At 58.2% G+C, this 22100-nt stretch overlaps 1 protein-coding gene across 1 annotated transcript; it reads right to left on the reverse strand.

Moving 5' to 3' along the window:
- Positions 1-1115: 1115 nt before the first annotated feature.
- PTK2B (protein tyrosine kinase 2 beta) lies at positions 1116-21440 on the reverse strand. Its single transcript, XM_080340874.1, has 30 exons — positions 21198-21440; positions 19322-19500; positions 19105-19192; positions 17257-17336; positions 17045-17107; positions 16194-16248; positions 13836-13976; positions 13152-13226; positions 12958-13059; positions 12114-12231; positions 11712-11751; positions 11576-11622; positions 10979-11032; positions 10535-10632; positions 10360-10444; positions 9742-9842; positions 9543-9658; positions 8506-8606; positions 8292-8381; positions 7376-7580; positions 6862-6970; positions 6683-6748; positions 5269-5394; positions 4346-4492; positions 3636-3671; positions 3331-3358; positions 2934-2980; positions 2542-2685; positions 1512-1592; positions 1116-1424 (listed from the first exon to the last, which is right to left on the reverse strand). The coding sequence occupies exons 1-30, from the start codon at positions 21402-21404 to the stop codon at positions 1209-1211; spliced, it is 3045 nt and encodes a 1014-aa protein (XP_080197000.1). The 5' UTR covers positions 21405-21440; the 3' UTR covers positions 1116-1208.
- Positions 21441-22100: the final 660 nt, after the last annotated feature.

Below are 22100 nucleotides of genomic sequence, written 5' to 3' on the forward strand. Positions count from 1 at the left end.
CAGAACAGCTGTCCCAGGTGGCCAAGAGGCCACCAGCATCCTGGCTGGAACCAGCACTGGTGTGGCCAGCAGGCCCAGGGCAGTGACCGTCCCTGTGCTGGGACCTGGGGAGGCCAAACCGCCAACCCTGGGGCAGTTCTGGGCCCCTCACGCCAAGAAAGGCCTTGAGGTGCTGGAGCGAGTGGAGAGAAGGGAACGGAGCTGGTGAGGGGCTGGAGCACAAGTGTGATGGAGCGGCTGAGGGACCTGGGGGGTTCAGCTGGAGAACAGGAGCTGAGGGGAGACCTTCTGATCTCTGACCTGCCTGAAAGGAGCTTGGAGCCAGGGGGGTCGGGCTCTGCTCCCCAGGAACAAGCGCCAGGAGCAGAGGAAACGGCCTCACGTTGCGCCAGGGTAGGTGACAGGCAAGCACGGGCACAACAGGACTTTGCGCATGGTTTATCTCAGCCGGAATGACAGCGCTGTGGGAAGATGCTGGGGAAAAAGCCCGAACCGGACGGTTTCCAACTCAAAAAGCACAAACCGAACAGAGAGTTAGTTGTTCTGCCGCCGTTGCTCAACACGGAGCAGCTCAGAGAAAAATGCATCTGGAAGAGGCACCGTTCTCCTGGTCTGTGTCACCGAAGGCTGCGGTCCCCGGTGTCCCATCCCTCCTCGTGCTCTGCGGGCCTGGGGACGGGCACCAGCCACCCGCGCCGGACCCACCTCCCATCATTAAATAAATTCTTCTATACTATGTACAAGGAAATGCAAATGGTCCCTCCAGCCACCACTCTGATGGCCCCTGGGGACCCCCGTGAAGTCTCCTGGGATGCCAGCTCCCCCAGACGCTGTGACCCCAGCTCAGGGTCCAGGTCCCCATCACGACATGCCGCCCGCGGCCGTCTGTCCTCGGACGGACACACGGACCTGCTGGCAGCCGGGGAGCCGCCGAGCCAGAGGGATCTTCAGCTGCCTGTGGGGACAGCCAGGTCCCCCCTAGTCCTTTGTGGGGAGGAGTCACCAGATGCCTCCCTCCTTCAGAAGAGCGACGAGATGATGATAAAGACACGAGCGGCTGCGGGAGGAACGGGGGACAGGGAGAGCAGGACGGCGAGGCCACGGGGGACACACAAAAGCCAGCTCCTCCGCAACGCCCTCCTCCATCTCCACCGACCCACGTGTGGTGGTCCCTCTCCTCCTCTTGTTCTCCACCCCTTCTCCTTCCCTCACTCCAAGCACAGCTTCACCAGGTTGGCCTGGACCTTGGCTTGGTCCACGGCATCCAGGAGGTTCTTGGCGTCCACGGCCAAGGTGTGAGAGGCCGTCAGCATCTGCCGCTTGCACTCCTCGCTCAGCGAGGTGACGGCGTTCTGCTGCGCCAGGCGCATCTTGTTGATGAGGTCGGCCAAGTCCTTGTTGAGCAGCTTCTGGGTCCCCTCGATCTGATCGGGACATGCAGGGGTTAAAGGCACGGGTGCCACCAGCATCCAACCCCACACCAGACCCCTCTTCCTCCTCCCTGGTCCTACCTCAGTGCGGGAGCTGGCGGGCAGGACGGGCAGGATCTCGTCGACGCTGCCGATCAGCTTCCGCAGGGACAGGCCCACGTTCTGTGGGGACAGTGGCAGGGTTGGCGTGGTCCATGGCATGGGGAAGCGGGGCATGCGAACAGTCTGGGCCACTGAGTCAGGGATCCCGTTTGGGAGAGGAGCACAATGGGACACATGACCCAAGGACCCAACAGAGGAGCAGGGCATGTAGGAAACTCCCATCATTGACCCAAGGACCCAACGCAGGTCTGGGACACGTTCAAAACACTCCCATTATTGACCCAGGACTCAATGGAAGAAGAAGAGATGTTGGAAATTCTCCTATCGTTGACCCAAGGACCCAATGGAGGGGCAGGACATGTTGGAAATGCTCTCACCATTGACCCAAGGACCCAGTGGAGGAGCAGAACACATTGGAAATGCTCTCAGCATTTACCCAAGGACCCAATGGAGGAGCAGGACATGTTGGAAATGCTCTCACCGTTGACCCAAGGACCCAAAGGAGGAGCTGGAAATGTTGGAAATGCTCTGGCCATTGACCCAAGGACCCAATGGAGGAGCTGGGAATGTTGGAAATACTCTCACCATTGACCCAAGGACCCAGTGGAGAGGCAGGACATGTTGGAAATGCTCTCACCATTGACCCAAGGACCCAAAGGAGGAGCAGGACACGTTGGAAATGCTCTCACCATTGACCCAAGGACCCAGTGGAGAGGCAGGACATGTTGGAAATGCTCTCACCATTGACCCAAGGACCCAAAGGAGGAGCAGGACACGTTGGAAATGCTCTCATCATTGACCCAAGGACCCAAAGGAGGAGCAGGACACGTTGGAAATGCTCTCACCATTGAGCCAAGGACCCAAAGGAGGAGCAGGACACGTTGGAAATGCTCCCTCCTACATGTGCAAGACCTTCCCGAGAAGGATGCTTGGCAGGAGTCTCTCAGCAGACTCATTTCCAGCTCCCTCATTACCCCTCCTGGCGTTGCCCCCTCCCTGCCCACCCTACCTTCACCACCAGGATGTACCCCTCGGGGGGCAGGAGGCTGATCTCATTCTTCAGCTGCAGCACGGCCCGCACCAGGTCCATGACGTTGCTGTACACCGTGTCATCTGTGCGGTCCAGGTTGGCGGTGGGGGCGGGGTGGACGGACTGCTGGGGAACGGGGACACAACGGTGATCAGATGGACCGAGGGGGCGAGGAGGGAAGCACCAACACGTATGGGGAGCCCTGGTCAGACCCACCCATGACCCCAACGCTGGTGGGTCTGTCTGACCCCTCTGTGGCCTGGGGCAGTCAGAAAAGTCCCATCCTGCAGATGATGGAGGGGAAGGAATGAGACCGCAGAGATGGAGAAGGAGAACCAGGACCACGGTGGCTCTGTGCAGAGAGGTCTTACCTGCACCACGAGTCTTGGTGGCTTCTGGGGGGGCCCCGTGAACTCCGCTACGCCGTCAGTAATGGAAAGGAAAGAGGGTCACTCCAGACGGTCCCCTGGACAAGCTGCAAGACCCCTGGGACCCATGACATGTCCTACACCATGTCCCATTGCAGCTGGACACCCCGACCAACCAGCTGTGCCACCTCCCCACATGGTCAGACCCCCTTGGACGCCCCATGCCCACGACAGGCGGGACCCCCCACCACAATCTGGGGCTTCTTCCATGGAGGATCCCAAATCCAGGAGGGATCCGACCCCCGAGGCTCCTTGCGGCTCAGCGCAGGGCACCCCGCTCACACCCCCAAAGTGGGTGCCAGGGGCAGCCCCCCGACCCTGTGCAGCTCTGGGCACTCACTGTAATCCGTCTCCTTCTCCGGGAGCAGCTGTGGGGGCAAAAAACAGCAAATGAGAGGAAAAAAGTCCTGGCAAGAGGGAGCAGAGAGGGAAGGGGCATCACCATCCCCTCCTGCGGTGGGGAGCTCCGCACCACCAGAATTTCACCCCATTAACGCTTTTTGATTAATTTTCCCCATGCGAGGGGTGTGTATATAAGTATTTATCACCCACCCATGCCAAAACAAATGGGAACCTCTGGACATCCCCCAAAAGAAGGACTCCCTGCACCCAAATACACCGGGACCCAGCAGCTTCACCACTCACCGGAGGAGGGTTGTTGTTCATAAACACCATCGGGTCCTGCAAAAGGGGAGAAGCTTTGTGAGAAAAATAGGGAAATAAAGGAAAAAAAAAGGGATTTTCCTGATTTCTGGGGGGACTCGTGAAAAATGTCATGGGAACAGAGCTCTGCAGGGTCTGGGGATGTGTAAGGGGAAGGGGCTTCATGTGCATCTTCATCCCATCTCTATCCCATCCCATCGTCCCGATGGGCTCCTGGGATACCAGAAACCTCAAAGTGCTGCTCGAATTAAAATGAAGGTGAATTCCAAGCGCTGTTTGCAGCCTCGGTGGTGGGGGAGCTGGACTTTGCTTTATTTGCTGCGTGAAGTCAATCCAATAAAAGATTTCCCATCTCCTTCCAAGCCTGTCTCACCACAAGCTGATGCATTAGTCACACGACAGCTATTTCCAAGTCCTTATTTCAAAAAGCTTTATAAAAGCTCATTAAGACATGACTGAATGTATTTAAAAATTGCCCAAGTTTCCGAATATTCGTTTTGAAATCAAGCAGCTCTATGAGATTTTTAAGGATGCAAAAAATAAAGAGGTGCAAGAGGTTTGGCTACCGGAGGAGCTGTTCCCTCAAGGAAAAGTGGCTTTTCCGGCCATGAAAATCAACGTAAATGGTTTTTGTGGCTCTTCCAGCACTTTTGTGATGGTGCAAGAGCTGGAGACGGCCCAAGGGCACTTACCAGGGACTTCTCCTCCTGCCGCAGCCACTGGTAATCCTCCACCATCTGCTTCTGCTGCTTGTCCAGCACCTGCTGCATCTTCAGCCTCTCCATCTCCCAAAGCTTCTGCGCCTCCTCCCTGCTGCTGGGACGCAGGAAATCCTCCTCCTGGTGTGTGATGGGGGTTCAGGACTCAGAGAACCCCCCAGTTTTGGCACCGGGAGCCAGAGCCCCGCTCCGCGCATGCAAGCCATGCACCGGACCCCAACAGCCATGCACCCCCAAACTGGATGTGGGGAGCACTTGTGGTTTCCAGCAGGGACAGGAAACCACTGGTTGGCCCCAAATCTCCCACCACCACATTCCGGAACTTTCCGTGGGGCTGGGGAGCAGCTCACCGTGCCCGTGGCACCACGGCGGTGCCGGCACAGACAGAGCGGCTCAAGATGCACCCCACCATCCAGCTCTGATTTTGGGGCTAAAGTAACCGAGTCCAGGCTGCAAACCACCACCAGCATTTCAAGTGACACCACCCAGAGTGAGAAGCTGACCCAAAGCTCCAAGGAGCAGCAGCCACACGTCCCCTGTCATTTTTGGGGACACCGCGCCAATGCTCATCCACCAACATGCGCTCACAGCAATGTGTGTGCAAATTTGTGTGTTGGGGGGGCTGGTGACACTCCAGAGCCCTTCATGGGCTTGATGGCTTCATCCTGCAAACAGCACCTATGGGTGATGCGGTTTGTCCCTCCCGCAGCCGGGGTGGCAGCGACATGGAGCTGAAAGCAGCGCAGATGGCAGCGCGGAGCGGAGCGCGGTGCAGCCAGCATCCCTCCTCCCGCCCGGCCCTTGCCTCCTGCCACGTCCCCAGTGTCCCCAGGGTGTCACCATGCGGGGCTGGGACGTCCTCCGGATGCTGCAGAACTTGGGCATCCCTCTCTTACCCTCATGCTGTGGCGCTTGAGGACGTTGTGGCGGTTGAGCGGTGGGGTGTGCAGGGAGGTGGCCGGCGACTGGTACTCGACGGGGCTGGTGAGGGTGGGCGAGCTGGCACACAGACCCTCGGGGACCTGCGGGGGGGCAGCGGGGCGGCGCGGGCACAGAACAAGGCGACGGGGGGTTAGTGCAGACAGACAGACAAACAGAGCAGACAATGCAGGGAACAGCGGCTTTTGCGCCAGGAGCCTCTGGTCTCATCTGTGCAGCAGAATCAGGACCTTCCTCCTATTCAGCTCTTCTTCACTCTGAGCCCATACGGGCTTGAGACCTCCAGTGCTGCTGCCTGGACCCTGCCTGACCCCAAAAGGGCACCCAAAATAGTCACTCTTGAGGATTTCACAGAACCCCAGGCTGGCTGGAGTTGAAGGGATCTCTGGAGATCCCCCAGTCCAACCCAGCTGCTCACGCAGGGTCACAGAGCAGATCCCACAGGTGGGTCCAGGGGGTTTGAATGTCTCAGAGCAGGAGACTCCACACCCGCTCTGGGCAGCCTGGGCCAGGCTCTGGCACCTCCCAGCAAACAAGTTTCTGCTCATGTTCACATGGAGCCTCCTGTGTTTCAGTCTGTGCCCGTTGCCCCTCACCCTGGCGTTGGGCACCACTGAACAGAGTCTGGTCCATCCTCTGACACCCACCCTGACATATTGATCCATTGATCACATCCCTCTCAGCTTCTCTTCTCCAGCTCAACAGCCCCAGCTCTCTCAGTCTCCTCATCACAAAGATGCTCCAGACCCCTCAGCATCTTTGTGTCCCTCCCTGGACTCTCTCCAGTAATTCCTTGTCCTTCTTCACCTGGGGAGCCCAGCACTGGACCCACAACTGCAGATGGGGCCTCCCCAGGGCAGAGCAGAGGGGGAGGAACAACCTCCCTGACCTGCTGCTCACACTCTTCCTCATGCACCCCAGGTCCCATTGGCCTCTTGGCCACAGGGCACATTGTTGGCTCATGGTCACCCTGTTGTCCGCCTCGATTCACCCTAATGATGCTGTGGGACCAGCACCAGCCCTTGCAGAGCACGCCCAAACTCAGCCCAGGTAACACCAGAAGCAGCAAAACCTCCTCTCCTCCCAGCTGTGCCTGCAAACCAGCCAGTGCCCGGGTGCAACGTGCCCTTCTATGGGGCAAACACCTCTCTGCCAGCCCAAAGGGATGGACAACACACAGGCAAGGAGCGCTGAGCCCTGAGCAGCACAGGGTCCTGCTTGCAAGGCATCAAGAGGCACTTGGTGGTGGTGTGGGACACCCTGGAGCCCCAAAAACCATGAGCCCCTAAGGGCTCGAGCTCCAGGCAGGGCTTTCCGGCACTGACCCCATTGCTCAGATCCCCATGAGGTGCTCCAGATGTCCAGCCTCACCTGGAACTGCAGCTTGGGAGCCAGGAGGTTGCTCTGGGGTGGTGGTTTGTACCTGGGTCTGCTGGGCTGTGAGGAGAAACACACAATGGGTGCAAGATCGGGGAGGTCCCACGTCTGCAGCACCCATGGGTGGGTCGAGGTGGGGAGATGAAGCCGCACGGGCTCTGGCCTCTCCTCACCTTGGGAGGTGGCTCCTGGTAGGACGGTGGCTCCATGATTTTGGGAGGCCGGTGGCGGTTGTTCCTCTCCTGCTCCTTGGCCAGTTCCTTCTCCATCAGGTAAATGTCGCTGCGGGGGGACAGAGAGGGTGACAGTCCCAGGAGACAGCATTGGCACACCTGCCATACCCCAAAGTGTGGATGGGCCGTGGAAAACATGAAGGAGGGAGGAGAGATGGGAAGAGCAAAGGGAAAGGAGCAGGAGGACAGAGTGTGTTCCTGGCCAGCCACACCAGCATCACCGCAGAATCACAAGATGGTTTGGGTGTGAAGGGACCTTCCCAGCTCCTCCAGTGCCCCCTGCCATGACAGGGACATCTGCACCAGCTCAGGCTGCTCAGACCCCGTCCAGCCTGGCCTGGGATGTCTCCAGGGATGGTTCAGCCACCACCTCTCTGGCCAACCTGGGCCAGGCTCTCACCACCCTCAGCACAAACAATTTCTGCATCGTCAGTTCCCCCACATCCCCACTCACCTCAAGCTGCAAACCAAGTCCTTGAACTTGGGCCTTTCGCTGGGGTCGTAGTCCCAGCAGCGCGTCATGAGGGTGTAGAGGACGGGGGGGCAGAGGTCGGGCTTGGGCAGGCGGTCGCCCCTCTCCAGCACCCCGATGACGTCCTTGTTCTCCAGCCAGAAGAAGGGCTGCTTGCCGTAGCTCAGGATCTCCCACATGCACACGGCTGGGGGAGCAACAGGAGCAACCTCAAGTGATGTGAAACTTGGGGCAACAGCCCCTCCGCTTGGGTTTTTGGGGATGCGGTGACATTGCCACGCTTTGCTGTGCGGCGTCAAGTCATAGAATCACAGAATGGTTTTGGTTGGAAAAGATCTTAAAGATCATCGAGTCCAACCATAACCCAGCACTGCCCTGTGTCCTGAGAACCTCATGTCCGTCTGTCCAACCCTCCAGGGCTGGTGACTCCAGCACTGCCCTGGGCAGCCTGTTCCAATGCCCCACAGCCCCTTGGGGAAGAAATTCTTCCCCACATCCAACCTCAACCTCAATTGGCTGATCGGCCTTTCTGCTCCTGGGGTGGAAAATGCAGAGGAAAGGGTTGCCCGCTCCTGGTCACTGTTGGCCATAGGGCTGTTTGGGATGGACAGACAGACAGACGAGCTCCAGAGGCCATGGGGATGGGCTGATGGGCAGGGGTGTGGATATTTGCAGGGAGCAGAGTTTAACTCAGCCCCCCGACTGTCTTGAATTCACTGGAGGAAGCACCTACTGATGGTTGAGTTGCAAGAAGCTCTGCACCAGAAACCCCTTCCCCAAGGTCAAGGTTGGGACAACCCCACTGTTCTGAAGCAGGATTTGTCCCTGAACATTGAGATAATGCCCCGGGGGGTGGACAATACCCAGGACACTGCTCCATCTCCATCCGACCACATACCAAACATCCAGACATCACTGGCCGTTGTGAAGCGGCGGAAGTTGATGGACTCGGGTGACATCCACTTGATGGGGAGACGGGTGATGGATGCTGGAGGGAAAGACAGAGGGTGGTTGTGGTCACTGGTGGGGACGGATCAGCCCCAGTGCAGGCAGCGAGGTCTCACCGAGGTCTCCACTCTCACAGAGCCCCAACCACATCATGCAGCTCTTACCTTTATAATACTCCTCATCCTCGATGTACCTGGAGAGCCCAAAATCACCCAGCTTCACACACTCCGGGGAGGCCACCAAGATGTTCCTGACGGCAATGTCCCTGCAAGGAGAGAGCCTTGGCTGGGGAGGAGGGATGGAGCAGGGATGGAGGAGGGATGGAGGAGAAGGGATGGAAGAGGGATGGAAGAGGAGGGATGGAGGAGGAGGGATGGAGGAGGAGGGATGGAGGAGGAGGGATGGAGGAGGAGGGATGGAGGAGGGATATAAGAGGGATGGAGAAGGGATATAAGAGGGATGGAGAAGGGATATAAGAGGGATGGAGAAGGGATATAAGAGGGATGGAGGAGGGATGGAGGAGGGATGGAGGAGGGATGGAGGAGGGATGGAGGAGGGATGGAGGAGGGATGGAGGAGGGATGGAGGAGGGATGGAAGAAGGATGGAAGAAGGATGGAGGAGGGATGGAGGAGGGATGGAGGAGGGATGGAGGAGGGATGGAAGAAGGATGGAGGAGGGATGGAGGAGGGATATAAGAGGGATGGAAGAGGGATGAAGGAGGAGGGATGGAGGAGGGATGGAGGAGGAGGGATGGAGGAGGAGGGATGGAGGAGGAGGGATAGAGGAGGAGGGATGGAGGAGGGATGGAGAAGGGATGGAGGAGGGATGTAAGAGGGATGTAAGAGGGATGGAAGAGGGATGGAAGAGGGATATAAGAGGGATGGAAGAGGGATGGAAGAGGGATGGAGGAGGAGGGATGGAGAAGGAGGGATGGAGAAGGAGGGATGGAGAAGGAGGGATGGAGAAGGAGGGATGGAGAAGGAGGGATGGAAGAGGGATGGAGAAGGGATGGAGAAGGGATGGAGAAGGGATGGAGAAGGGATGGAGAAGGAGAGCTCACACCCGGACAAGAAGGGTCTACAGCAAATGATACTGCCAACCTCTGCTCGCTCCTGCTCCCCGCAAACTGTCCCCCCACAGTGCCTGCTGTCCCCTGCCTCTCCTGCCACCCTGCACGGCTCCTTGTCCCTCCTGTCTCACCTGTGCACACAGTTGATGGCCTCCAGGTAGGCCAAGGCTTTGCTGATCTGCAGGGCGTAGAGAATGAGCGTGGGCACGGCCAGACAGGGCTTGTTCTGCTCCAGGTACTGGCCCAGCTGCAAAGGGACAAACGAGGGGGCTCAGAGACCCAGGGGACAGAGCAGGGAGAGACAGAGGGACAGGTGGGACCCCCGCTCACCTCTCCGTAGGGATAGAGCTCCATGATGATCCAGGTGGGCTCCTCCTCTGCGATGCCAATGAGCTTCACGATGTGAGGGTGGTCCAGCTTCTTCATCAGCACTGTGGGGACACCAGGTCAGACCCCCTGCAATGGGGGGACCCCCCTCCAGGAGCCCTGTCCTGGGGTGGGGGGACAGGTCCCTGCCATGGAGCCAGAGATGGAGCAGAAGGAACTAATGTCCCTAAAGGGGATGGGGCTCCATCTTCCCAGGGATTTCCATCCAGGTGGTGCCCATCTGCTCCTACATGTGGATTCCACAGCTTTTCTTCCTCCGCCATAGCCTTCCCTCCCATAAATCAGGTATTTTGGAGAACAGCCAAGTCACTGGGCTCCTTCCAGCCTGTCCCGCATCGCAATGGCAACTTGTCCCCAAGCAGGGACCAGGAGATGCCAGGACGGGATGGAGATGGGATGGAGAAAGGATGAGGAAGGGATCCATCCCTTCTCCATCCGGTCTCTAACATCCCACCATTACAATGCTGCAAACACCAACTGCCCCACACATCTGTCCAGGCTCCATGCACCCCACAAAGGGCAGCGGGACCCCCCAAAGGGCAGCAGGACCCCCCGATGTACCCGCTTCGCTCAGGAACTTGTCCCTGTTCTCGGGGCTGCAGTCCTTCTTGCAGGTCTTCACGGCCACGTTGACCCGCTCCCCTTTCTGCCAGGAGAAGAAGGGGTGGGGGGCGCTGTACCCGGCCCCCCGGCCATGGAGGGGGCAGGGGCAGGGCAGGAGGGACAGGACGCTCACCGGGGTGGTGTAGATCCCCTCATAGACCTCTCCAAAGAAACCTTCTCCGAGGATCCTGCCCAACGTGACGTCCTCCCGGGAGATGCCGTAGTGCTGGGCTTCATGGACAGCGGGACAAGGGGACAGGGGGACAAGGGGACAGAGTGGCAGTGCCAGCATGTGGAAAGCTGCCTGCACCTCTGCCTATGCCATGGGCAGAGCGCCTCATACTATGTGGGAGATGCTGATGGTACCAACCCCCTCCATCACCCCCCAGCAAGGACCCCGAGGTCCTGTCCCATGGCACGTGGAGTGACATCAGCTCATTCAGCCCTGTTTTGGGTTTCTTTTTTGGGGCAGGGGGGAGTGAAGGCAAAACCTTGTCCTCAGTTTTGGGGGGATGGTGTGGAGAATGGGGGTGGGCAGGAGGAGGTGGGAGAGCTTGGTTGGGGTGGTGGCACCTACCTCCAGACCTCGGTCGTGAAGATTCATCGGCGATTTCAGCATAAATATCGGAGTCTGGGGGTAAAAAGGAGGTTGCAGGCAGGGATGTGGGCAGAGGTGCTGGGATGCAGGCACAGATGCGGGCAGGGATGCTGGGATGCAGGCAGGGATGCAGGCACGGATGTGGGCAGGGACACTGGGATGCTGGCAGGGATGCTGTCAGGGATGTTGGGATGCAGGTAGGGATGCTGGAATGCAGGCAGGGATGTGGACAGGGATGCAGGCACGGATGCGGGCAGGGACACTGGGATGCTGTCAGGGATGCTGTCAGGGATGCAGGCAGGGATGCTGGGATGCAGGCAGGGATGCGGGCAGGGATGCAGGCAGGGATGCAGGCAGGGATGCAGGCAGGGGGTTTCTTGCAGCATCCCCAGCCTGCAGCATTTCCTGCAGCCAACCCAGCCCTTCCCAGGCTGTTCTGCTGCATCTCAAGCCCCCAGACAAAGGGCTGGGGGGCGTCCAGCTCCATGGAACCCCCCCCAGATCCTGGGGCAGGGGTGTCCTGCAGCCCCCTTGTCCCTCCGTGGGGTGAAAAAGGAAAAGAGCCGAACAACTCACCCATGCTGGCGCTGTCGGACAACAGGGACTGCCGCTCAACCAGGTGCCTGGCAGGGGGAGGTGGAGGGGGTTAGGGAGAGGGGTGAGGGGATAGGATTTGGGGGCTCTCCAAAAATTCTGGGTCAGGGCTACTCACGGGGCTGGGATCTGGGGCAGGCTGATCCTCTTCTCCCGCTCTGTGGAGGGGACAGCACACAGTCATATCCCAGTGCCCCCCCCAGAGCCTGATGGGTGCTGGGACCCCCCCCGAAACCTCAAGCACATATGTGGTGAGTTTGGGGGTCTGAGCTGAGCTCAGGTTAAAGCCACGGCTGATGCACAGGGGGAGAAAGGCTCAGGGGGGCACAGGTGGGGACCAGCAGAGTCAATCCCCCCATCACAGCATCATGGGCACTGGGGACCCCTCAAAACCTCACCCACACATGCAATGAGTTTGGGGGTCTGAGCTGAGCTCACACCAGAGCCACAGGTGATGTTGTGGCCATGGAGAAAGGCTCAGGGGGGCACAGGTGGGGATCGGTGTCCCCGGGGCGCTCACCTCTCCGGGGGAGGATGATGAGGGAGGTGTCCGAGCCCCCTTGCAGGCGGCAGTAGCCGTCGATGAGGTCGGCCATGTTCTCCGCCTCGGCCAGAGACGCCGTCTTGATCGCCAGGGACTGGGGTGGACAGCGGGGAAACGGGGGTGAGCCCAGAGCTGGGGTGGGGGTGATGGGGTAGGGGGTGCTGGGGTGGGTCTCCCCATTTTCTCCACCTTGGGGTCACTCAGTGACTCCACAGCAGACCCAGTTTCTCAGTATCATCCTTTCCCGGCCAACACACCAGCACCAAACCACCCCCAGGCAGGGCTGGACCCTTGGGGTGAGGGGGAACCCCCCGTGACCTATTTTGGGGGTCAGTCACCCCTTGGTGAGGGTTCTCCTAGAGGAAATCCCAGAATGTCAGGGGTTGGAAGGGCCCTGGAAAGCTCATCCAGTGCAATCCCCCCATGGAGCAGGAACACCCAGATGAGGTTACACAGGAAGGTGTCCAGGCGGGTTGGAATGTCTGCACAGAAGGAGACTCCACAACCCCCTGGGCAGCCTGGGCCAGGCTCTGACACCCTCACCCCAACAAGTTGCTTCTTCTCTTTCAGTGGAACCTCCTGTGTTCCATTTTGCACCCGTTGCCCCTTGTCCTGTCCCTGGTTGTCACCAGCAGAGCCTGGCTCCATCCTCCTGACACTGCCCCTTTCCATATTGATCCCCAGCAATGAGGTCAATGAGCCACCCACCACATCCCACCTCACCCCCAGGGAGGCAATGTCACCCCACGGCACCGGGGGGATCCCCCATCCCACCCACACCCCCCAGCACCCTGGGCACCCCCCCCAAATGCCTTCTGACCTGGGGGGTGCCGCTGAGCCCCAGCTGCAGCACAGCCCGACCTTCCTCCACACTGGAGCACTTGATGGACTTGATGTGCTTGAACTCGGCCAAGCAGGTGGGCTGGGGAGAGGTCAGAGCCCCAGTGGCAGCTTGAACCCCCAGTTTCAGAGCAGCCACCCCCACACTCCCCATCCCAAAAAACCCCCCCGCACCTTGGCTTCCTTGCTCGTCATCTGCCGGATGCCCTTGGGGCCGATCACCAGGTCCACTGTGATGTTCCACCCTTGCTGGGGGGACAGAAGGAGGAAGATAAAAATTTGGGGTGGGGGGGCACCTCAATAGCCAGACCCCCCCTGCAACCTGCTGCAATGTGGGAGACAATGTGAAAAATCACCTTCTTGGAGAGGGGATGGTTTGGAGAGGGGATGGTATGAGCAAGTGGGTGCTTTTCTCCCTTCTGCCCCCAAAAAGTGGTGCCCAGCACTACTGGTTTGCCACTTTCTTACCCCAAAAGGGGTTCAGCAAATTTCAGATGCTGGTTTGCACCCACTAGGCTTGGACCCCCCAGGTGTGGAAGGTCCCTGGAGTTCCCACTGCAACCCCACGAGAGGAAACGGCCTCAAGTTGCACCAGGGGAGGTTGAGGTTGGATGTGGGGAACAATTTCTTCCCCAAAGGGCTGTGGGGCATTGGAACAGGCTGCCCAGGGCAGTGCTGGGGTCACCATCCCTGGAGGGCTGGACAGATGGACATGAGGTTCTCAGGACATGGGGCAGGGACAGGGGTGGGGGAATGGTGGGACTCGATGATCTTGAGGGTCTTTTCCAACCAAAATGATTCTCTGATTCAATCTCAACCCATCCCGTCCCACCCCATCCCAGCGCCGCCCGGACGCACGATGAGCTCGCAGCTGTAGCTCTCCTGGTCGATGTTGGCGAAGGTGGCGAGGGTGTGCAGGAACTTGAGGATGCACTCCTCCTCCCGCAGCAGCGCGTACTGCTGGAACGTCTGCTGGATCATCTTCCGGAACTGCTTGGGCTGCGGGCACAGGGGCTGCTGGGCACCCCGGCTGTGCGGGGCACGCAGCGGGGAGGGGCGGAGGGGGCGGCGTGCACACGGACACGTGCACGGACATGGAAATGTGCACACACACGGATACATGCGTGTACACGGATATGGACATGTGCACGGACTCAGAAACGTGCACACACACGGATACATGCGTGTACACGGATATGGACATGTGCACGGACACAGAAACGTGCACACACATGGATACATGGACATATACAGACATGGACATGTGCACGGACACAGAAATGTGCACACACATGGATACATGGACATAGACATGGACATGTGCAGTGACACAGAAACGTGCACACACATGGATACATGGGCATACATAGACATGGACATGTGCACGGACACAGAAATGTGCACACACATGGATACGTGGACATAGACATGGACATGTGCAGTGACACGGAAATGTGCACACACATGGATACATGCACATACACAGACATGGACACGCACAGTGACACGGAAACGTGCACACACATGGATACATGCACGTACACGGACACGGACATGTGCACGGACATGGATATGTGTGCACACGGATACATGCACATACACAGATATGGACATATGCACAGACACGGAAACGTGCACACACATGGATACATGGACATACACAGACACGTGTAGGGACACAGAAACGTGTACACACATGGATACATGCATGTACACAGATATGGACATGTGCACGGACATGGACACATGCACACACACGGATACATGCATGTACACAGATATGGACATGTGCACGGACACAGAAACATGCACACACATGGATACATGCATGTACACAGATATGGACATGTGCACGGACACAGAAACATGCACACACATGGATACATGCACATACACAGATATAGACACATGCACGGACACAGAAACGTGCACACACACGGATACATGCATGTACACAGACATGTGCACGGACATGGAAACGTCCACGGACATGGATACATGCATGTACACAGACACGTGCACGGACATGGATACATGCATGTACACAGACATGTGCACGGACATGGAAACGTGCACACACATGGATACATGCATATACACAGATATGGACATGTGCACGGACACGGAAACGTGCACACACAGATACATGCACATATGCAGATATGGACATGAGCACGGACACAGAAACATGCACACACATGGATACATGCACATAAGCAGATGTGGACATGTGCACGGACACGGAAACGTGCACACACACGGATACATGCATGTAAACAGACACGGACATGTGAACAGACACAGAAATGTGCATTCACATGGATACATGCACGTACACAGACACGGACATGCGCATGGACATGGAAAAGTGCACACACATAGATACATGCATGTACACAGACAAGTGCACACGCACAGACACAGAAACATGCACACACATGCATACATGCATGTACACAGACACAGACATGTGCATGGACACAGAAACATGCACACACATGGATACAAGCATACACACAGACAAGTGCACACGCACAGACACGTGCACACACATGGACATGTGGACACATGCACACGGGGGCACATGCATGTACACGGACATGTGCATGTACATGGACACATGCATACACACAGACACCTGGGACATAGGTATGGACACACGCATGGACACATGCACACACACAGACACGTGGTTATGTGCATGCACACGGACACGTGCACACACATGGACATGTGCACACAAATGCACATGTGCACGCACACAGACATGTGCACACACATGGACAGTGCATGCACACAGGCATGTGCACATACAAGGACATGTGCACACACATGGACACATGCATGTACACGAACACGTGCACGCATGCACTCACCTGAAGATAGAAATCTACCCCCACACATATGCACACGCATGCAAAGCCCCCTTGACGTGTGCAAGCAGACATGCCTATACAGGCAAATCCACCTGTGCACACTGATACATACACAGGCTTGCATGTGAATGCACACGCAGAGGCACAAACACCTTAATGTGTGTGTACACATGTGTGTGCATGCGGATCTATCTCCACATGCATGACCACGTGCTAATCTCCGTGCACACCTCACTACATGCACACAAACACCCCAGCCGCATCTGTGCCCTCCCACAGCCCTTGCACCATGCACCCTGCTCTACTTGCACACACCTACTCCCCCCAATGCATCCCTTACCTTCAGGTTCTCCTGCATCTGGCTGGGGAAGAAGAGGTCCAGACCCACCTCCTTCCTGCAGAGTAGAGACCCCCCTGCATGTTAACGGCCCCATGGGGACCCCCCAGGAGCTGCAGACCAGTGCAGGTGGGCATGCACCAAGAAAAGTGGGTGTTGAGAGCAAGGGGAGGCTCCTGGGGGAGAAACCGCCCACCCAGCAGAGGGTGAAAGGTTCCTGTATCCTCTTCTGCATCCTGCCCATCAGCAGGAATCATGGCTGGGGGGATGAAGAGCTGCAGGGGGATGAGGAGCTGCAGGGGGATGAAGAGCTGTGGGGGGATGAAGACCTGAGGGAGGATTAGGAGCTGAGGGAGGATGAGGAGCTGAGGGGGGATGAAGAGCTGTGGGAGGATGAAGAGCTGTGGGAGGATGAAGAGCTGCGGAGGATGAGGAGCTGCGGAGGGATGAAGAGCTGTGGAGGGATGAAGAGCTGCGGAGGATGAGGAGCTGCGGAGGGATGAAGAGCTGTGGGGGGATGAAGAGCTGGGGGGGATGAAGAGCTGCGGAGGATGAGAAGCTGTGGGGGGATGAAGAGCTGCGGGGGGATGAAGAGCTGAGGGAGGATGAGAAGCTGCGGGGGGATGAGGAGCTGCGGGAGGATGAGGAGCTGCGGGAGGATGAAGAGCTGCAGGGGGATGAGGAGCTGCGGGGGGATGAAGAGCTGCGGGGGGATGAAGAGCTGCAGGGGGATGAGGAGCTGAGGGAGGATGAGGAAGGCTGCCTGCAGCACCCCAGCCCCCGGGGGCTGGCTGGCAGGGATGGGGGTTTGGGGTACGGGGTTTTTGCCCAGGGTGGGTGCTGTGCCTACTCACTCCAGGAACTCGAAGTTGGATTTCTTCTCCAGCGCGTTGTGAGGCATGTCCTTGTAAAACCTCCTGCCAGATGGGGGGGACATCAGCCCTGCGCTCGCGTCCCCCCACCACATCCCCCCATCCTGCAAGCCTTGCCATGCCCCCAGCCCCGTTCCCATCTCCCCCAGCCCTCCCGCTGCTGCAGAGGGGCCGGGACAGGCAGGGACACGTACCTGAGCTCCAGGCAGCCCAGCTGCAGGGCCATGCCCTCGCTCACCTTGCTGGCGTAGTTCTGCATGTACTCGCTGCGGAGCTGCGAGGAGACGCGGGGTCAGGGGGTGCAGGGGACATTCACAGGGGTGCCGGCAGGGGATGCTCATATGGGATGCTCGTATGGGATGTTCACATGGGATGCTCATATGGGATGCTCATAGGGGATGTTTGTAAGGGATGCTGGCAGGGGATGCTTGCAGGAGATACTGGGATGCTGGCAAGGATGCTTGCAGGAGGTACTGGGATGCTGGCAAAGATGCTTGCAGGGGGTGCTCATATGGGAAACTCGCAGGGGACGCTTGCAGGGGATGCTCGTGTGGGACACTTGGAAGGGATGCTGGCAGGGGATGCTGGTATGGGATGCTTGCAAGGGATGGTCACAGGGAATGCTGGCAGCGGATGCTCACATGGGATGTTTGCAAGAGATGCTTGTAGGGAATGTTTGCAGGACACGATTGCAGGGGATGCTTGCAGGCACACTGGTAGGGGATGCTTGTAAGGGATGGTCACAGGGATGTGCTCACAGGGGATGCTCACAGGGGATGCTCACAGGGGATGTTCATATGGGATGCTCATATGGGAGACTCACAGAGGATGCTCATAGGGGATGTTCGTAAGGGATGCTGGCAGGAGATGCTTGCAGGATATACTGGGATACTGGCAAGGATGCTTGCAGGGGGTGCTCATATGGGAAGCTCGCAGGGGACACTTGCAGGGGATACTGGCAGGGGATGCTCGTGTGGGACACTTGGAAGAGATGCTGGCAGGGGATGCTGGTATGGGATGCTTGCAAGGGATGGTCACAGGGAATGCTGGCAGTGGATGCTCACATGGGATGTTTGCAAGGGATGCTTGTAGGGAATGTTTGCAGGACACGATTGCAGGGGATGCTTGCAGGCGCACTCGTAGGGGATGCTTGTAAGGGATGCTCACAGGGATGTGCTCACAGGGGATGCCCACAGGGATGCTGGCGGGGGATGCTGGCAGGGGATGCTCATATGGGATGTTCATATGGGATACTCGTATGGGATGCTCGTATGGGATGCTCGTATGGGATGCTCACAAAGGATGCTTGTAGGGGATGTTCGTAAGGGATGCTGGCAGGGGATACTTTCAGGAGATACTGGGATGCCGGCAAAGATGCTTGCAGGGGGTGCTCATATGGGAAGCTTGCAGGGGATGCTTGCAGGGGATACTGGCAGGGGATGCTCGTGTGGGACACTTGGAAGGGATGCTGGCAGGGGATGCTGGTATGGGATGCTTGCAAGGGATGGTCACAGGGATGTGCTCACAGGGGATGCTCACAGGGGATGCTGGCGGGGGATGCTCATATGGGATGCTCACAGGGATGCTGGCAGGGGATGCTCATATGGGATGCTCACAGGGGATGCTCACAGGACGTTTGCAGGGGATACTGGCAGGGATGCTCACAGCGATGCTGGCAGGGGATGGTCACAGGGATACTGGCAGGGGATGCTGGCAGGGGACACTTGCAGGGGACACTTGCAGGGTTTGTGCCCTCTAATGTCCCACACTGGGTTGCAGCAGGTGTAGGAGGGGGGTGACAAGGCTGGGATCAGCTGTCCCCACTGGAGATGCACAGAGCCAGCAGCAGGATGGGACCCCAAGGGGCCATCCATCAGCAGCCCAGAGTGAGGGTAAATGGGCTGCAAGGTCTTGGGGCTCTCAGGACCCACATTTTTGGGGCTGGGGAGGAGGAAACATCCTCCTGGAGGTGAGGAGGGGGGTCAGGGTGGCTGGAGAGTAGAGCTGGCTGGGGCTAGAAGATCCCCAGGGTCACCTCTGACCTGCTGGTAGAAGTAGAGCAATGTGGTCCTGTCCTCTTGGAAGCGCTCCATGAAATCCTCCGGCAGGTAGCGGATCTGGAGGTCGTACCTGGCAACAGAGAGCCCCTCCATGAGAACCACACTGCAGGAGCTTTCCCTAGAACGGGGCTCGCTGGTCCCTGTGTCCCTGGGTGGCTGTGGGGACACGGAGGGGGACACCACCCCCATGAGGTTCTACCTCCACTCGGCTTCCAGGTGTAGACACTCGTACTTCTCCTGCACTTCGCCCACCGTCAGGTCCGGGTGCAGCCAGTGGATCTCGTCCGACTTGACGTGCTTCAGGCGCAGCCCGTAGCACTCGGCCAGCTTGATGTCGGGCCCAATGCGGCCGCTCACCAGGATGGACCTGATCACCTCCTGGGAAGTGATTGAGCAGGGCTGAGACTCCAGCAGCCCCAGCCAGGCTCCAGGTAGTGGGAAAACGAGGAGGAAACGCAGCAAAATTGCAACAGAAATATCCCCGGAGCAAAAATACAGCCCCAGCCATCTCCATGTGAAGCCTCCAGAGATGCCTCCACCTTGCTCTGCAGCGACCCACAGCCTGGACATGTCTTATCCAACCTCCCAGAGGTTGTTTGGTCAGGGATGAAAGCCCAGTTGGGTCATTTTTAGCCTTTCTTGCGCCTCAGCTGAGCTACACCCAGTGCACAGCATCAGTTGTAAGCAGGGAGCAAAGCAGACACTGGTGTTGCTGGAGAGCTCTGGTAGCCAGAGGGGCTTCTGCTCTCACCCTGGTACCCAAAAAGCCAACCAAAAGGTGATGGTTATTGACACATCTGGTGGCCAAGCTGTTCCTGAGGAGTGACCACCATTCCTGCGCTCCCAGCCCTGCCAAGGGGACAGCCAGACCTTGGGGACAGCCAGACCGTTGTCATTTCATGGAATCATACAATGTCCTGAGCTGGAAGGACCCACCAGGATCATGGAGTCCAACTGCTGCCCCTGCACAGGACACCCCACAGGTCACCCCGTGTGTCTGAGGACGGTGTCCAGTCTCTTCTTGAACACTGTCAGGTTGGGGCCGTGACACCTCCCTGGGGAGCCTGTTCAGTGTCCAGCACCTCTGGGGGAAGAACCTTTTCCTCATGTCCAACTGACCCTCCCTGGCACATCTGCTGCCGTTCCCTGGGCTCTGTCACTGGTCACTAAAGAGAAGCGTTCAGAGCCTGCTCCTCTTCCTCCCCTTGTGAGGAAGCTGCAGCCCCATCAGCTTTCCTCTTATGGTTTCTCTTGCATTTTCCCTACCCAGACATCATCTTCCCAACCTTACAAGTCCTCTCCTGCTCAGACCACTCCTCTGAAACCTTCTGCCATGCCATCTCCTCCTGGGGATGGGACAGCCCTGTCCCCCTCCATGTCCCACCAGCTGAGGAATAACCCCCAGCTCAGCTGTGCTTTGGTCATCTCCCTGTGACTCCATTGCAATGATTGTCCCCAGGAAGGGTCAGCGTCACCCATTCCATGACCCACTTGTCCCATCACTCCCAGCACCACTGTGCCCAGGGATGTCTCCCCCAGGCGAGGTGAACCAGGGCCTGGAAACTCCTCTTTGCTGCCCACAAAAGGGACTGGCAGTGACTCATTGGGGCAGATCCTCACTGCAGGAACCACCAGTGGGGACAACAAGCCCTTGTCCTCTCCAAGCTCCTATTGGGCCACCAGAGATGGTCAAATTTTCTCCCTGCTCTCCAGGTTTTGGTGCTTCTCAGCCATGGGGCGCCCACACCATGGGAAAGGGTGTCTGAATCACCATAGAACCACAGGATGGTTTGGGTGGGAAGGGACCATTAAAGCTCCCTCAATGCCCCCCCTGCCATGAGCAGGGACATCTGCACCAGCTCAGGCTGCTCAGAGCCCCGTCCAGCCTGGCCTGGGATGTCTCCAGGGATGGTTCAGCCACCACCTCTCTGGCCAACCTGGGCCAGGCTCTCACCACCCTCAGCACAAACAATTTGTTCCTTGTGTTCTGCCTGATGTCTGGAATGGAGTCGGCTCTGACATTGGGTGGACAAAACCTGCCCCGTGCGCTGCCCCATCACTCTCTCCCCACCTACCCGGATCTGCGTCGTGACGGGACACTTCACCAGCTTGAAGTTCTTGCCCAGGTTGAAGCTGTTGCTGTAGAAGCAGACCTTGAGGATGCGCATCTCCTCCTTGTCCATGTCCAACGTCCCCATGCCCAAGGTGGCCTCCAGCGTCCCGGCCAGGCTGCGGGACGAGCTGCTCCGTGGGCGACCCAAGGCCTCGGGGATGGACGTCATTGTCACCACGCCGGGGGTGCTAGGGGCTGAGCATCCCTTCCCTGCGGGACAGGCAGCGCGCTGGCACCTCGGGGACCCTGGGGACGGGGTGGGGAGAGGGTCACGGGGATGGGGAGGCACGTGGGGACACCCTGGAGTGCATAGGGAAGGGATGGATGGAAGGGATGGAGACATGGAGGGGGATGGAGGCAGAGGTGGGGAGGGACAACAGAATGGGACAAGGGTGGCCTGTGTCCTGTCACACAGCCCCGGTCACGCACGGCCACCAGTGTTACCCAGCCCAGCACCTCTGGCAGAGGAGCCTGGTGTCCCTGTCACCTCCAGAGCAATATGTCTGTGTCCTTATCATCTCCAGAGCAACATCTTTGTGTCCAACCACCTCCGTAGCAATACCTCTGTGTCCTTGTCACCTCCAGAGCAGAACTTCTGTGTCCCATCACCTCTATGTCCCTTCTCCTCCAGGCAGCACCTCTGTGTCCCTGGCACCTCCAGAACAATATGTCTGTGTCCCTGGCACCCCCAGACCAACATCTCTGTGTCCCCATCACCTCCAGAGCAATACCTGTGTCCCTGTCACCTCCAGAGCAACATCTTTGTGTCCAACCACCTCCATAGCAATACCTCTGTGTCCTTGTCACCTCCAGAGCAGAACTTCTGTGTCCCATCACCTCTATGTCCCTTCTCCTCCAGGCAGCA

The sequence above is a fragment of the Nesoenas mayeri genome (genome assembly GCF_963082525.1).
Source record: "Nesoenas mayeri genome assembly, chromosome: 3".
Taxonomy (NCBI): domain Eukaryota; kingdom Metazoa; phylum Chordata; class Aves; order Columbiformes; family Columbidae; genus Nesoenas; species Nesoenas mayeri.